The sequence below is a fragment of the Anolis sagrei genome, chromosome 8 (assembly GCF_037176765.1).
Source record: "Anolis sagrei isolate rAnoSag1 chromosome 8, rAnoSag1.mat, whole genome shotgun sequence".
NCBI lineage: Eukaryota > Metazoa > Chordata > Lepidosauria > Squamata > Dactyloidae > Anolis > Anolis sagrei.
The window spans coordinates 18,930,199-18,946,781 of NC_090028.1; the positions used below are offsets into that span (position 1 = coordinate 18,930,199).

General features: G+C 43.3%; 1 protein-coding gene across 2 annotated transcripts in view; it reads right to left on the reverse strand.

Annotated features, from left to right (window-relative positions):
* Positions 1–16,583, reverse strand: part of CDH11 (cadherin 11) — a 191,384-nt gene that overhangs the window by 6,196 nt on the left and 168,605 nt on the right. For both annotated transcript variants that reach the window (XM_060788438.2, XM_067471041.1), the window contains one exon: positions 11,947–12,064. In XM_060788438.2, coding sequence (XP_060644421.1) covers positions 11,947–12,064 — 118 coding nt within the window. The remainder of the gene's footprint in view (positions 1–11,946; positions 12,065–16,583) is intronic.

Below are 16,583 nucleotides of genomic sequence, written 5' to 3' on the forward strand. Positions count from 1 at the left end.
GGCTCAAACCCAGAACCTCAACCAATGGCTGAGACCAAATGAGAGACTCCCGCCTGGGCACACAGAAAACTGGGCAACTTGGAAGGTGCTGAACAGACTGTACTCTGGCACTACGAGATGCAGAGCCAATCTTAAGAAATGGGGCTACAAAGTGGAAACCCACAACATGTGAGTGTGGAGAAGAGCAAACCACTGACCACCTGCTGCAATGCAACCTGAGCCCTGCCACATGCACAATGGAGGGCCTTCTTGCAGCAACACCAGAGGCACTCGAAGTGGTCAGATACTGGTCAAAGGACACTTAATCAACTACCAAGCTTGCAAACTTTGTGTTCTGTCTGTTTGTTTGTTTTGTTAAAAATGTAATACAACTGTCTGGTTGCTCCTGACACAATAAATAAATAAATACATAAATACATAAATATTATTATTATTATTATTACTAGCTGTCCCCTGCCACGCGTTGCTGTGGCCCAGTCTGTTGATCTGGAAAATAAAGTAATGAGAAAGTGTTGGTTTCTAATATCTGTAATTTCTTTATGCTTGTGGGAAACAGTATTTTTGCTGTTTCTTTGTCAGTGTTGATATGGAGAGTGTCTGGTTTGCCCACCCTGGAACATGCAACATATCACTGTCCTTCTTTAAGGGTCCCTTTCAAACCTATGATACTATATCTGTGTGTGTGTGAATCATATCTATCTATCTATTTATATCTATGGCTCGATGGCTCTTTGTCAGGAGGACTTTGATTATGTTTTCTTGCCCTGATGAAGGGAGTTGAATTGGATGGCCTTAAGTATTTTCTGTTGGTCATGGAGGTTCTGTGCGGGAAGTTTGCCCTGATTCTGTCATTTGTGGGGTTCAGAATGCTCTTTGATTGTAGGAGAACTGTGAATCCCAGTGACTACAACTCCCAAATGTCAAAAGCTTTAAATGCGCATTTTCCCCAAACTCCATCTGTGTTCATATTTGGGCATATTGAGTGCTTGTGCCAAGTTTGGTCCAGATCCATCATTGTTTGAGTCCACAGTGCTCTCTGCATGTTTTAGATGAACTACAACTTCCAAACTCAAGGTCAATGCCCACCAAACCCTTCTGTTGGTCATGGGAGTTCTGTGTGCCACGTTTGGTTCAATTCCATTGTTGATGGAGTTCAGAATGCTCTTTGATTGTGAGTGAACTATAAATCCCAGCAACTACAACTCCCAAATGACAAAATCATAAGTTTTTGAGTGATGGTCACTCCTTGTGTTGTGAGACGGTTTGTTGCCAAATTTGGTGTGATTTCGTTCATTGGTCATTTTGTTTTTAAGGTACTCATTATGCACAGAGCATTTATATATATATAGTAGGCCTGGGTAACAACGGAAAAATTTGTTTTTAAAATCGATTTGTATTTGGGGGGTTTTTTTGTTTCAATATTTAAAATAATTACAAAATTTTCCTTTTAAAAAGTTCGATATTTACGAAATTTCGTAAATGGTAAAAAATTAACGAATCGATTTCCGAAACAATAACGAATCGATTTGTTAATGGCGGACGCGACCGCGAAATACGCTAAAAAACCTCCAAAACCTTCTGAAGCTTCCCTCTCCCTCTGTTGTTGACTGTTGGTGTGATATTATAATTTTTTTTCACTAATTAAACCATAAAACTGGCCCAGACATGCGGAAATAATAACGAAACGACCTCAAAACAATAACGAAACGAATACAATATCGAAATACGAAGCATTTACAAAACGTTTTTGAAAATTCGTTTTTTTAAATAATTGCTCCAGAATGGTTCGTTATCATTTTATAATTGAAAAAATTAACGAATTATTAACGAATTACGAATTAACGAAACGAAACCGCCCAGCCCTAATATATAGATTATTGAATGCTATGATTCTGTAGTATGAGTGGGCATCTGGTCTGCACTCCTCTATAAAAAAGAATAAAGGTCTCTTCCCTTAGGGAGGCCTAAGTAGTTGTTACTTCAATATACAAATGTCTTGATCTATTATGTACCAGTCTTTCTTGCCTGAGATACCAGAATGACAATTCATTGTATCTGCTAATAAAACAACAACAGACTGTCCAATGGTCAGCCTGTGGATTCTACAGGGCTGCCATCTGTTTCTCTGATACGTTTTCCTTTTCCCTCATAAGAGCTTTCCAAAGTATTCCATAGGCTTTGTGGATCTTATTCTCCTTTTACCATAATTCCATCTGAACTAGTCTCTCCCTCTCTCTCAACAATTATCTCAAGAGTACCAGCTGCCATCTGGTACTTTGAGATCAAATCCTTTGTAAGCTGGTTGCTGCTATTTTCCATGTTTATGGTATATGATATCCAGAAGTATTCATTCCCCAATGCTTGATTATTCCTCTGGACACTACCGGAAAAATATTTTGTTTTCATTGAAATATCCTTTTTGTTTACTTAACTTTTTTCTCCCCTAAAGTCACCGGTCGAATATTTAGTATTGCATTTGCTACTTGCTGTACCAGCAGGGAGATGTGATTCAGAACAGCAGACAAAACATCTTTGAACATAGTCAGCCAGAGGATGCATTAGAGAGAAAGTCCTGCTGAGGTCAATAAAATGTGTATGAATGGCCTTTGCACGCATAGGGGACTTCTACAAAAATCTAAAAGCCTGGGGTGGGTTGACTTAGCATGTTTAAATCCAATTCACATAGATATTTTTGGTTTTCTTTTCTGGCAATTGAATGTTTTTCCTTATGTTGGAAAAACATAAAGAAAAGATAAGGCAGTATATAAATAAAGCATTATTATTAGGGCTGGGCGGTTTCGTTTCGTTAATTCGTAATTCGTTAATAATTCGTTAATTTTTTCAATTACAAAACGATAACGAACCATTCTGGAGCAATTATTAAAAAAAACGAATTTTCAAAAATGTTTTGTAAATGCTTCGTATTTCGATATTGTATTCGTTTCGTTATTGTTTTGAGGTCGTTTCATTATTATTTCCGCATGTCTGGGCCAGTTTTATGGTTTAATTAGTGAAAAAAAATTATAATATCACACCAACAGTCAAGAACAGAGGGAGAGGGAAGCTTCAGAAGGTTTTGGAGGTTTTTTAGCGTATTTCGCGGTCGCGTCCGCCATTAACGAATCGATTCGTTATTGTTTTGGAAATCGATTCGTTAATTTTTTACCATTTACGAAATTTCGTAAATATCAAACTTTTTAAAAGGAAAAATTTTGTAATTATTTTAAATATCGAAACAAAAAAAAACCCCAAATACAAATCGATTTTAGAAACAAATTTTTCCGTTGTTACCCAGGCCTAATTATTATTATTATTATTATTATTATTATTATTATTATTAGGTTCCTGTAGGTTTTTTTGGGCTATAGGAACATGTTCTAGAGGCATTTCTCCTGACGTTTTGCCTGCATCTATGGCAAGCATCCTCAGATTGTCCACATGCTTGTGGATTTCAATGGCTTCTCTGTGTAGTCTGACATGGTGGCTAATGAGGAAACACAAGATACAAACAATCTACAAACCCACCAAGAAAATCCAACAAATGCTACGTTCAACAAAGGACAAGAGGGATCCTCTCACCTCTGCAGGAGTCTACCGTATACTATGCAGCTGTGGACAAGTCTACATAGGGACCACCAAACGTAGCATTGCCCAAACACGAATCAAGGAACATGAAAGGCACTGCAGACTACTTCAACCAGAGAAGTCAGCCATAGCAGAGCACCTGATGAACCAGCCTGGACACAGCATATTATTTGAGAACACAGAAATGCTGGACCACACCAACAACCACCATGTCAGACTACACAGAGAAGCCATTGAAATCCACAAGCATGTGGACAATTTCAACAGAAAGGAAGAGACCATGAAAATGAACAAAATCTGGCTACCGGTATTAAAAAACTCTAAAATTACAACAGCAAAACAGCAGAGAGGAAACAACCAGGCACATCTTAACACCTCTCAACAAAAGATTTTCCCAGGCTCAGCCTGGCCTTCAAATGCTAATGAAGGTGGTCAGTTGAAACATTCACACCTAGCTCCAGCAGAGAAGAGCTCTTTGCCCCACCCTGGTCATTCCACAGATATATAAACCCATTGTCCTAATTCCAACAGACTTCACTACCTCTTGAGGATGCTTGCCATAGATGCAGGCAAAACGTCAGGAGAAATGCCTCTAGATGCCCTATAGCCCGAAAAAACCCACAAGAACCTAGTGATTCCAGCTATGAAAGCCTTTGACAATACATTATGATTATGATTATTATTATTATTATTATTATTATTATTATTTATTCCTGGTTAAGGGAGTTAGGTGTAGTTCACTTGTAACAATCTCTAAACTGCCATACACAGACCAGTCATGATGTGACAGCTGAATTCATAGTACTAAAAACTTTACAGAATTGGTTTGATCATGCGCGACTGTATCTCCATCTATGCACCCATGCGATCTCTTCGATCTTCCGAGAGGCTCTTCTCTCGCTCCCGCCCGTATCTCAAGTGCAACTTGCGGGGGCGAGAGAGAGGGCCTTCTTTGTGGTGGCCCCCCAGCTTTGGAACTCACTCCCCAGAGATATTAGGCACTGGAAATCTTCAGGAGGAACCTGAAAACTTGGCTATTCCAATGTGTCTTCAATGATTGAAAAACTCCCTGACCAAACTTTGCACTATAAAGTTCCTCATGTTGTGGTGACCCCCGGCCATTAAATTATTTTCATTGCTACTTCAATAAATGCAAAAAAATAAATAAATAAATACTTCATAATTGTAATTTTGCTACTGTTATGAATCGTTATGTAAATATCTGATATGCAGGATGTATTCTTATTCACTGGACCAAATTTGGCACAAATATCCAATATGCCCTAATTTGAATACTGGTGGGGTTGGGATGGGAGGATTGATTTTGTCATTTGGGAACTGTAGTTGCTGGGATTTATAGTTCACCTACATTCAAAGAGCATTCTGAACTCTACCAAGGATGGAGTTGGACCAAACTTGACACACAGAACTTCCATGACCAACAGAAAATACTGGACGGGTTTGGTGGGCATTGACCTTGAGTTTGGGAGTTGTAGTTTGCCTACACCCAGAGAGTACTGTGGATTCAAACAATGATGGATCTGGATCAAACTTGGCATGAATATTCAATATGCCCAAATGTGAACACTAGTAAAGTTCGAGGAAAATAGACCTTGACATTTGGGAGTTGTAGTTGCTGGGATTTATAGTTCACTTACAAACAAACAGCATTCAGAAGCCCACCGACGATAGAATTAGGCCAAACTTCCCACACAGACCAACAGAAAATACTGTCAGCGATGGTCTTTGGCAACCCCTCTGACACCCCCTCGTGACCCCTCCAGGGGTCCCGACCCCTGCCCTAAATGGTTCCGGCCCAGCTTAGCTGTCTGAACCTATCTCTCCCTATGACCATCTAGGAGTTTAAGATCATCTGGGGAGGCCCTGCTCTCATTCCAGCCTTTTTTGCAGGCATAACTGGTGGGAATGAGAGACAGGGTCTTCTCAGTGGTGGTCCCTCAGATGTGGAACTCCCTCCCTAGGGATATTACATCAGCCCTACTCCTTCTAACCTTCCGCAGTAAATGAAAACAAGGCTTTTTGAATCAGCCTTTGGGAACTTAGTGGAACAGATAAACACGGAACGATGTGAAATTGAATACTGGAACAGCTTAGATGATGTTTTTAGACAACAGATAACAGATTTATGTACAGATTTAGATTTATTTTACTGTTGCCAAATTTTTCATGACCCCAACAGTAAACTATGGGATCCCCATTTGGGGTTGGGACCCACAGTATAAGGAGCAGCGGTCTCCATGGCCAAGGTGCACACAAGGTGGAGCTATTCCATGTTGCTAACTTCTTCTGGTGTTCTGGGCTAGGGCTAAGGGATAACAAGTATAAAATAGTTCAAGTGTATATAATCCCTTTTAAATTACTTGCCACTGATCTTCCGGCAATACTTGTACAGTCTCAGAGCCATCATGGGATTAACATTGGTGCCAAGTGCACATAAAGAGTGTGTGGCAAGAAGCACGGTTGTCTCAGTAAACACTCCAAATGAAAGAAGTGCTTTATCACAGGATGATATTACTCCCTGTACTTTCTGTAGGAAATGGGCTACAAAGGCTGGGCAGATTGTAACACACTGTGTGAGCAAGTCATACTCTCATAGCTTCAAATGAAGGGCAACCCCCTCCCCTCCCCAACTCGGGCATAAATCTGAAATCTGAAATGACTTGAAGGCACACTTCAACAACGAAGTTAATCGCAGAATCATATATGGTAATCACAGAGTTGGAAGAGACCTCTTAGGCCATCCAGTCCAACCCCCTGCCAAGAAGCAGGAAAATTATTATTAATTATTATTAAACTTTATTTGTACCCCGCTAGCATCTCCCGAAGGACTCGATGCGGCTTACAAAGGCCAAGGCCTCAACACAACAACAGACAATAACAATACAATGCAAAGCAAATTAAAAACATAAACAATAACAAAAACAGAACATTACATTATTACGCAATAAAACCAGGGCCGGACCAATGAAGGGTACAGGTTAAAAAAGTGCTGGGTGTGAGAGGTGATATGTTGTGATTCTGGGTAAGTGCAATGTGCAGAGAGTCTTAAACTCTAATAAAGTGCTTCTGGGACGTAGTGCTGGAGGTTATCCTATTCTGGAAAGGCACATCGGAATAGCCAGGTCTTCAAGTTCTTCCTAAAGACTGCCAATGTGGGTGCTAGTCTAATGTCTTTGGGGAGGGTGTTCCAAAGTCGGGGGGCAACCACAGAGAAGGCCCTGTCCCTCGTCCCCACCAAATGAGCCTGCAACGCAGGTGGGATCGCGAGCAGGGCCTCTCAGGATGAACGGAGGGAGTGGGTGGGTTCATATACGGAGATGCGGTCACGCAGGTAGGCAGGTCCCAAACCGTTTAGGGCTTTGTAGGTAAGCACCTGCACCTTGAATTGGGCTCGGTAGGTAAAGGGGCAGCCAATGGAGCTCCTTAAACAGGAGGGTTGACCTCTCTCTGTAAGGAGCGCCAGTTAACATCTTGGCCGCCGCCCGTTGAACCAGTTGGAATTTCCGAGCCGTTTTCAAGGGCAGCCCCACGTAGAGCGCATTACAGTAATCCAATCTAGAGGTGACTAAGGCATGGACCACCCCGGCCAAATCAGCCTTTGCGAGGTACGGTCACAGCTGGTGCACAAGTCTTAGTTGTGCAAAAGCCCTCCCGGACATCGCCGACGCCTGAGCCTCAAGCATAAGTGATGAATCCAAGAGGACTCCCAAACTGTGGACCTGTGACTTCAGGGGGAGTGTAACCCCATCCAACACAGGTTGCCATCCTATACCCCGATCCGGTTTATGATTGACCAGGAGGACCTCTGTCTTGTCGGGATTGATCTTCAGCTTGTTCTCTATCATCCAGATAGCCACAGCGGCCAGGCACTCGTCCAGCACTCAAGGGGCCTCTGGAATTAGGTGGAAATGAGTAGTAGAGTTGTGTGTCATCTGCGTAGAGATGGCACCCAACTCCAAACCTCCAGAGACCTCTCCCAGCAGTTTCATGTAGATGTTAAAAAGCATGGGAGACAAGATAGAGCCTTGCAGGACCCCACAGGTCAAAGGCCAGGGGTCCGAGCAGGCATCTCCCAGCTTCACCATCTGGGATCAGCCCTCCAGGAAGGACCGAAGCCACGACAAAACCGTGCCCCCGAGACCCATCCCAGAGAGTCGCCCCAGAAGGATACCATGATCGATGGTATCGAAAGCCGCTGAGATGTCCAAGAGAACCAACAGAGTCACACTCCCCCTGTCCAGCTCTCTACGGAGGTCATCCACCAAGGCTACCAAGGCCGTCTCGGTGCCATGGCCAGGCCTGAAATCAGACTGTGACTGCATTCAAACAAAGTCTTTTAAACTAGGAAAGTGCTTAAAATATTGTTTAAGAATTGCTGTGATTCGCAAATAAGAAAAGGGAAAGAGCAAGGGAAAGCGTTAAGTTATTTGACTTGCAAATTACAAGACTGTCTGAGCAAAAAGGTTACTTGCTGGAAGCCTTTCGGATTCCTGCTCTTCAATTTGACTCTCTAGTCTAACCTTTTATAAACTCACACACATTATTCAATTAATAATACTATGGGTTTTTCACCCTCATGTGAAATACCTGAATATATAATACAGAAAAGGGGATCAAATGGTGGTAGAGCTGGGAACAGAACAGAAAAGAAAGATTCTTGCTTGAGCTGTGAAAACCACAAATGTTTTCTGTATTTGAGGAAGGGGAGAACGAGAAAGCTATATGGTCTAGCAACATGGCATCGACATCAGTTAAGAAATGGATGGGAATTTCTCAAGAGTGAGAACCGTTCAGCAGTGGAACTCTCTGCCCCGGAGTGTGGTGGAGGCTCCTTCTTTGGAAGCTTTTAAACAGAGGCTAGATGGCCATCTGTCAGGGGTGATTTGAATGCAATATTCCTGCTTCTTGGCAGGGGGTTGGACTGGATGGCCCATGAAGTCTCTTCCAACTCTTTGATTCTGTGATTCTATGAAATTATCAAAGATGATATTTACTAGATTACCAATTATTTCTATGTTTTCCTTTCAATTCAGTATGTTTTTATCAAAAAAACCAGGCTTAGATTAATGAATTCATAAAAGCAAGAAGACCATATCACCCTATCCCACCTGCCAGGAAGTGTAGAAAGACCATTTATGTATTATTGTTGTTATTGTTGTTGATATTATTTATCAACCGAAAGGTTGCAAGTTCGAATCCAGGGAGTGGCATGAGCTTCCGCTGTCAGCCCCAGCTTCTGCCAACCTCCAGAGTGCTGTTACCATCTCGCCGTTACCTTCCGCTGAGAAGGTAACGGCACTCCATGCAGTCATGCCGGCCACATGACCTTGGAGGTGTCTACGGACAAAGCTAGATCTTCGACTTAGAAATGGAGATGAGCACCACATCCCTGAGTTGGACATGACATTAGGTCCAAGTGTCTGGGATTTGTCTTTGAATATTGGGCTCTTCCCATGACCAACAGAAAATACTGGAAGGGTTTGGTAGCCATTGACCTTGACTTTTGGGAGTTGTAGTAGTAATAATAATAATAATCTTTATTTGTACCCCGCCACCATCTCCCCAATGAAGACTCGGAGCGGCTTACATGACGCCAAGCCCAAACAACAATTACAGTAAAGAACAACCGAACGCAAACCAAAAATGCAAACAATAAACAACAACATCATAATTGCATGAAAACATATGAATACACAACAATATAAAACACAAACACAGTGACAATGGGCGGGCTACTAGGCCTGGGCGGATTCGTTCGTTAATTTTGTAATTCGTTAAATATTCGTTAATTTTAGCAATTACAAAACGATTACAAAACTTATTTTTAAACCCGGAAGTGTTTTTAAATATCGAAACAGCATGCGCCAAATATTTTTGTATTTTCGTCCATTTCGGAAATACGTAAGATGGCTACTGGCTAGATGCTTGCTGGGACCTCCGGGAGCCAATCAAGTAAGCCGTTGCGGAACACTTTATTTTGCCAGGGGCGCCGAGAGTGAGGGAAGCTATCAGAGGCCAGAGGGACCCTGCTGCTGGTGGTATCGTCGAAGCCTGCTGCTCCTCCTCCTCCCATCCTCCTCCTTCTCTGCCTCCAGCAGCAGCAGCAGCAGCAGCAGGGTCCCTCTTCCTCCCCGCCCCCACCGAGCGGTGCAGCCTGCTGCTCTTGCCCTGGCTGCTCTTGCCCCGCCCCTGTGGATGGCTCTTCCACTGCCGGCGCGCCCTGTCACTCCAGGCTTGACAGGGAGCCAGGGGTGGGGACAGCTCAGCTCTCCCTGGTCTCCCTGGTCATGGGGCCTTCCATTCCTCCCCCCCCCCAATCCTCCGACCCTTTCTCTTCCTCCTCCTCCTCCTCAGGCCGTGCCGCTCGGAGATGCCGAGGGTGAGGGGGAGGAAGAGGAGGAGGAGCGGCAGGCCCGGTTATCAGGGAGACTGGTGGGGTGGTGGCCAGCTGAGCTGTCCCTGCCCCCGGCTCCATCTCAAGCTTGGAGTGACTGGGCAGCGGCGGCAGGAAGGGGCATCCATGGGGGCGGGGCAAGAGTAGCCGGGGGCGACCTCTCCCGCCGACCTCCTCCTCACTCCACTCCCAGCCACCCACTCACCGTGAGTATATGGCAGTGGAGAGGGAGGTTTAGGGCAATCTGCACAACTACATGATCCAGAATACCAATGGCAGGGGGATGTACAAAAACAAAAAACCCCCCCAGAGTTGATTGGATTATCACAGGGCCCTTCCAGGCAGAACTTATATCCCAGGATCTGATCCCAGGTGTTCAGTTTATCCCAGATTAAAAATTAAAAATTAAATTTAAAAAATATTGAAAAAATATTGAAAAAAAAGGGCGCCATCTTTACAAAATGTTTTGTAAATATTAACGAAATTTCGTAAATACCGAACTTTTTTAAGGGAAAATTTTGTTATTATTTTAAATATCGAAACAAAAAAAAACCCCAAATACAAATCGATTTTAGAAACAAATTTTTCCGTTGTTACCCAGGCCTACGGGCTACATGTAATGTTTAAAAGAAGAACTAATTAAACTGGTTGTAAACTCGGGTGAGATAAAAGAGAAAAAAATATTTGTGGAGGAGGGCTCATCATATAAATAAATAAATAAATAAATAAATAAATTATAGTTGGAGTTGTGGGATCAAGCTTTCCCATGAGTGTGTGTGTGTGTGTGGGGGGGGGGGGGATGTATACTCCAATGAAAGAACATTGCAAATGAGTGATAATGTGGGATTGAATACCTATTCACCAAAGGCGCAACAGAAGAGCCAGGTTTTGAGGTTCTTTTTTAAAAGTTTCTAGGGTAGGGGCTAGTTGCTGGGATGTATAGTTCACCTACAATCAAAGAGCATTCTGAACCCCACCAACTATAGAATTGAACCAAGCTTCCCAGACAGACAGGGGCGGCTCAACCCATTAGGCAAAGTAAGCATTTGCAGTATAGTTGATTTTGCCCAGGGGTGCTCTTGAGGCGCTTTTGGGGGAAAATAGTCCTTGACATATGTGAGTTGTTGTTACTGGGATGAATAGTTCACCTACAATCAAAGAGCATTCTGAACTCCACCAATGATGGAATTGAACCAAATATGGCACACAGAACTCCCACGATAAATAGAAAATATATATCAGTGACTGGTTGGGAGGGGGGGGGGGGGTGCCAAAATACTGTTTGCTTACCATTGAAAATTACCTAGGGCTGCCTCTGCACACAGAACCCTCATGACCATCAGAAAATACTGTTTTCTGATAGTCTTTGGAGACCCCTGTGACATCCTCTCATGACCCCCTCAGGGTCCTGACTCCCAGGTTGAGAAACACTGCCTTACATGAAAGGCCAAGACCTTCCCCTCTCCAAAGAAACATTCATGGTATCAGTCTGGAACCCGGATTAGATAGAATGTCACATATTTCCTCATTTCTTTGTTTTCCCTTCATCATTTGCTCACAGTCTGAGATGCACTTAAAAGTCAAGATGTTAGAAAATGCTGGGTTAGTTGTTTCTGCCACCATGAAAGTGCCACAAGTGAGATTTAATGAAGAAAAATTCTAAGTACTAAGCACTGAATGCATTAAATACTTTCCCAACTAGTGTTTGTAATCCAAATGCATTACCCACAGGTTTATTTTGCATGCACTTATCAGGATGAATGTTGGTGACAACACACTGCAGGAAAGACTCTGAGCATTTCTTGCATTTTTCTGCATGTTTCCAAGCTCTGAGCCCAAGATAACTAGGGACACACATAGCGACTGGAAGTGAACAAAAATATCACTCCATAGCATCAAAAGAGCAGTTTGCTTCTGTTCATTGGAATACATCCCAATATACAAACCTCTGTTGTCTCGAAGAGTAAAATTAGGCTTGTAGATCATTTCTGGTGGCAAACTGAAGATTAATCGTGGGCCATTGGCAGTACTGTCCTTGTCCTTCGCACTAATTGTAAATAATGGCTGAAAAAGAAAAGCAATTGTAAGCATGCAGTGAATTTTAAAAGTGTATCTTTTGTAGCATGAATAAAAGTTGTACACAAACCTATAGGTGGGAGATGTGCAAAATATGGCCCTGGGGTTGTATTTAGCTTTGTAACAGTCCTGCTTTGCACCTCAGACAGGCATGTAGCCGGGGGGGGGGGGGCTTTGGGGGCTTCAGCCCCCCTCCCCGCCCCAAATTCTCGTGGTGGTCTGCGAAAAGGCCTTACTGGTACATTATTTAAACTGTTATGTTTATTCATATCATGATCTGATCACCATACTCAATATATCCCATATGTATGGGGGTAACGATACAAAAGGTTCGCTAGGGTAGGCCCTCTGTCACTCAGACTCAGCCCCCCCCATCAAACTCAGCCCCCCCCCCCAAATCAAAATCCTGGCTACGGGCCTGACCTCAGACAACTCTTTTCCGACCCTATCAGGCTTCTGAGAGCAACTGTTTACCTTTTAAATATTTAAAAATAATTTCTGGCATTTGGCTTTGCAAGATGGATTTCGTCCGTGCCAGGAGATTTGAATTTCTTTTCTTGCACTCTTAGTCTGCATGAATCTGTTCAAGCTTGCATTTTGCAATTGGGTAGCTTTCCCCAGGTTGCAATCATAGGGCCAACAACCTATCAATCATAATTAGAGCATTTAGATCCGCCCCTTTCCCCAGGTTTGGAGGGGAAAGGGGATTTTTAGTTCAGTCTCACAGTTTGGAGCCCTACAGTAGGACGTGTGGGCTTTTCTCTACCCCACCTGTAAAAAGCTTCGCTTCTTACAGCTCTGCCAGGGTTAAAGAAATAGATCTTACAGCTCTGCCAGAGTCAAAGATATAGATCTACAGCCAGCTTTTGCTGGGAAAAAAGGAAAACCTCTACAGCTTTGCTGGGGAGTAAAGTTTCAGTTCCACAGCTTTGCTAGAGGAATATAGCCAGCCTTTGCTGGGCAAAAGAAACAATTCCACAGCCTTCGTGGAGAAACTAAAAGGACACCAGCTTGGCAGATCTGCAGCAACCATTGCCTGGTAAGGGACCACTTGGGTTATCCATAACACAGCTTGGAGCCGGGAGTTGGGGGGTCTCACAGCAGCAGGGTTAAGAAAGATTGCCCAAGGAGGGGTCAGAAGGTTTCCCTAAAGAAGATAGGAACAGTTTATCAAGCAGTTGCCTGTCCCTTGTCGGCAGATCGAGAAAGCTACCAGTTTTTCAAGATTATATGGCATTTTATGCATTTGTTCGAAGATTTAGGCCTTAATAAAGAACTTTGTTGGACTTATTTTGAGCCTCTACAGAACTTTGTTTTGGGCAACCTATGGGACCCTTTAGCTGAGGCACCCCAGCGTCCTATTGGGCATACAGAAAGCACGTCCCAGAGCGCAAAAGCACAGTTGGGGTTCTGCAGATTCATATGGAAATGACCAAACATGACACCACTGCCCCCTGCAAACCTACTCTTTCCAAAGCGTGTTTAAGCTTCTCCAGACTGGGAATGATGTCAACAACTTATTGGACTATAATTCCCATTGGGTCCAGGCAGAACAGGAGTTGTAGTCTAACAGCAAGTGTTAGGTCACATTTTACCCATTTCTGCCTTATATATTCTTTTTTTTCTTGAAATGCCCAACCACATACTTGTTGGAAATCCAAGTGCAAGACAAGAGGGCAAGAGGCTTCTCCAGATCAGCAGTTGGTTCAAGCTAGGGATATGAAAATCCTTTAAATTCTATAATTATAATAATTAATTTTACAAAGGCTGCATGGCCATCTGTTTGGGGTGCACTGATTGTGTTTTTCCTGTATGGTTGAAGGGGTGGACTACATGGCCTCTTGGGTTGCTCCTGCTATTATTATTATTATTATTATTATTATTATTATTATTATTATTTGAAACACAAGATGAGTCCACAGCAGACACTCTGCTGGCTGTTGAATTGGATCACACGTCAGACACTTCCCAGGTGTTTAGGACTGTGTGATGTATCAGCGAATAATACGTGCAGATCCCAGTAAGATGGCCTTCTGCAGCTGGCAGATGGTAATTTTGTCAGCGCCGATTGTGTTTAAGTGCAGGCCAAGGCCTTTAGGCACTGCACCCAGTGTGCCGATCACCACTGGGACCACCTTTACTGGCTTGTGCCAGAGTCTTTGCAGTGCGATCTTTAAATCCTCATATCGTGTCAGCTTTTCCAGTTGTTTCTCTGCAATCCTGCTGTCACCTGGGATTGCGACATCGATGATCCATACTTTGGTTTTTAACATGATTGTGAGGTCAGGAGTATTATGCTCCAAAACTCTGTCTGTCTGAGTCCAGAAGTCCCAGAGAACTTTGGCGTGTTCATTCTCTGTAACTTTTCCCCGCTTGTGATCCCATCAGTTCATTATTATTATTATTATTATTATTATTATTATTATTATTATTGATATAATTACTACTACTACTACAAAGGCTGGATGGCCATCTGTCTGGAGTGCTTTGATTGTGCTTTTACTGCCTAGTGGAAGGGGATTGGAAAGCATTCCCCCCAGGATTGCTACTACTACTACTACTACTACTACTACTTTTTTTCATGTCAGGAGCAACTTGAGAAACTGCAAGTCATTTCTAGTGTGAGAGAATTGGCCATCTGCAAGGACGTTGCCCAGGGGATGCCCGGATGTTTGATATTTTTACCACCCTTGTTGGAGGCTTCTCTTATGTCCCTGCATTGAGAGCTGGAGCTGACAGAGGGAGCTCAACACACTTTCCCCGGATTTGAACCACTAACCTTTTGGTCAGCAGTCCTGCTGGCACAAGGGTGTAACTCATTGTGCCACTGTGTGCTCACTACTGCTGCTGCTACTACGTTTGGCCTACCCATAGATTTTAAAGTTTGTTGTCCTATTGTTAATGCTTATGTTATTGTTTTATTGTCTTGTTTGATTTTAATTGCTTGTATTGTTGTTGTTATTGCTTGTATTGTTGTATTCTGGGCTCGGCCTCATGTAAGCCACACCGAGTCCCCTGGGGAGATGGTAGTAGTATATAAATAAAGATTATTATTATTATTATTATTACCACTACTATTATTATTACAAAGGCAGGAGCCCCCGATTGTGCAATGGTTAAACCCTTTTGCCAGCAGGGCAGGTTAGAGGTTCGAATCCAGGAGAGTGTGGATGAGCTCCCTCTGTCAGCTCTAGCTCCCCGTGTGGGGACATGAGAGAAGCCTCCCACAAGGATGGTAAAACATCAAAACATCTGGGCATCCCCTGGGCAACGTCCTTGCTGACGGCTAATTCTCTCACACCAGAAGTGACTTGCAGTTTCTCAAGTTGCTCCTGACATGAAATTTTTTTACAAAGGCTGGTCTGGATGTGTTTGAGGTGCTTTTGATTGGCGGAAGGGGTGGACTGGATGGCCCCTTGGGATCTCTTCCAACTCTGGAATACTATGATTGTGCTTTTCCTCCATACAGAAGGGTGCTGAGTGCTCCCACTCCCTGACATGTGTGCCATAAGTTCACCACCACTGCCATAGGGAGACTTTCTAGTCTTGGGGGGAAAAAGTTTGGCAATGGCATCACTTCTGTGCTTTAGCAATAGAGACACTTTGAAAATAAAGAGACTCTTCACTGAATTAAGAGCCACTTTATTTTCATTGGTACGCCAGGAAACTAGGCAGCATGAAAATGCAATATTTGTTGAAAGTATTGAGTACACCAAAACATATTGGCATCTCTCCTTCTGAGCATACAGCTTCTGAATTTGAAAGCAGAATACAGCTATCAATGCCTTGTAACTGTGGACAAATTTACCTCCTAGGAATCGATCTTGTCCCATTTTTGAGCCATCCTTAAACATGATGCATTGCCACTGTAAGGCAGGAAAAAAACGTGGTGCAAAGTGTACTTCAGGTTTATTATAAGAATAAGGAGCTATTGTATACTGTCAGGCCCAACGCACCGCCTCCTCCTGAGAAAAATGTATAATATTTCAAAGGACTACCACCTCACCCGCCTCATAGGAAACCTGCTACAAAACAGGAGCTTTTTTGTTGAGTTCCAGGGGCAAAGAAGCAGATGGCGGAAACAGAAGAACGGCCTGCCTCAGGGGAGCGTGCTTGCTCCATCCATGTTCAACATCTACACAAATGACCAGCCACTGCCAGAAGGGACAGAGAGTTTCATCTATGCTGATGATCGTACCATTATCGCCCAAGCAGGGAGCTTTGAGATCGTTGAACAAGAAGCTCTCTGAAGCTCTAGGTACCCTTACCGCCTATTACAGGGAAAATCAGCTGATCCCTAATTCATCTAAAACACAGACATGTGCTTTTCACCTTAAGAACAGTCAAGCATCCCGGGCTCTGATTATATGGGAAGGAATCTCACTGGAGCATTGCAGCGCACCCAAATACCTGGGAGTTACCCTGGACCGTGCTCTGACCTACAAGAAGCACTGCCTGAATATCAAGCAAAAAGTGGGCGCTAGAAACAATATCATACGAAAGCTGA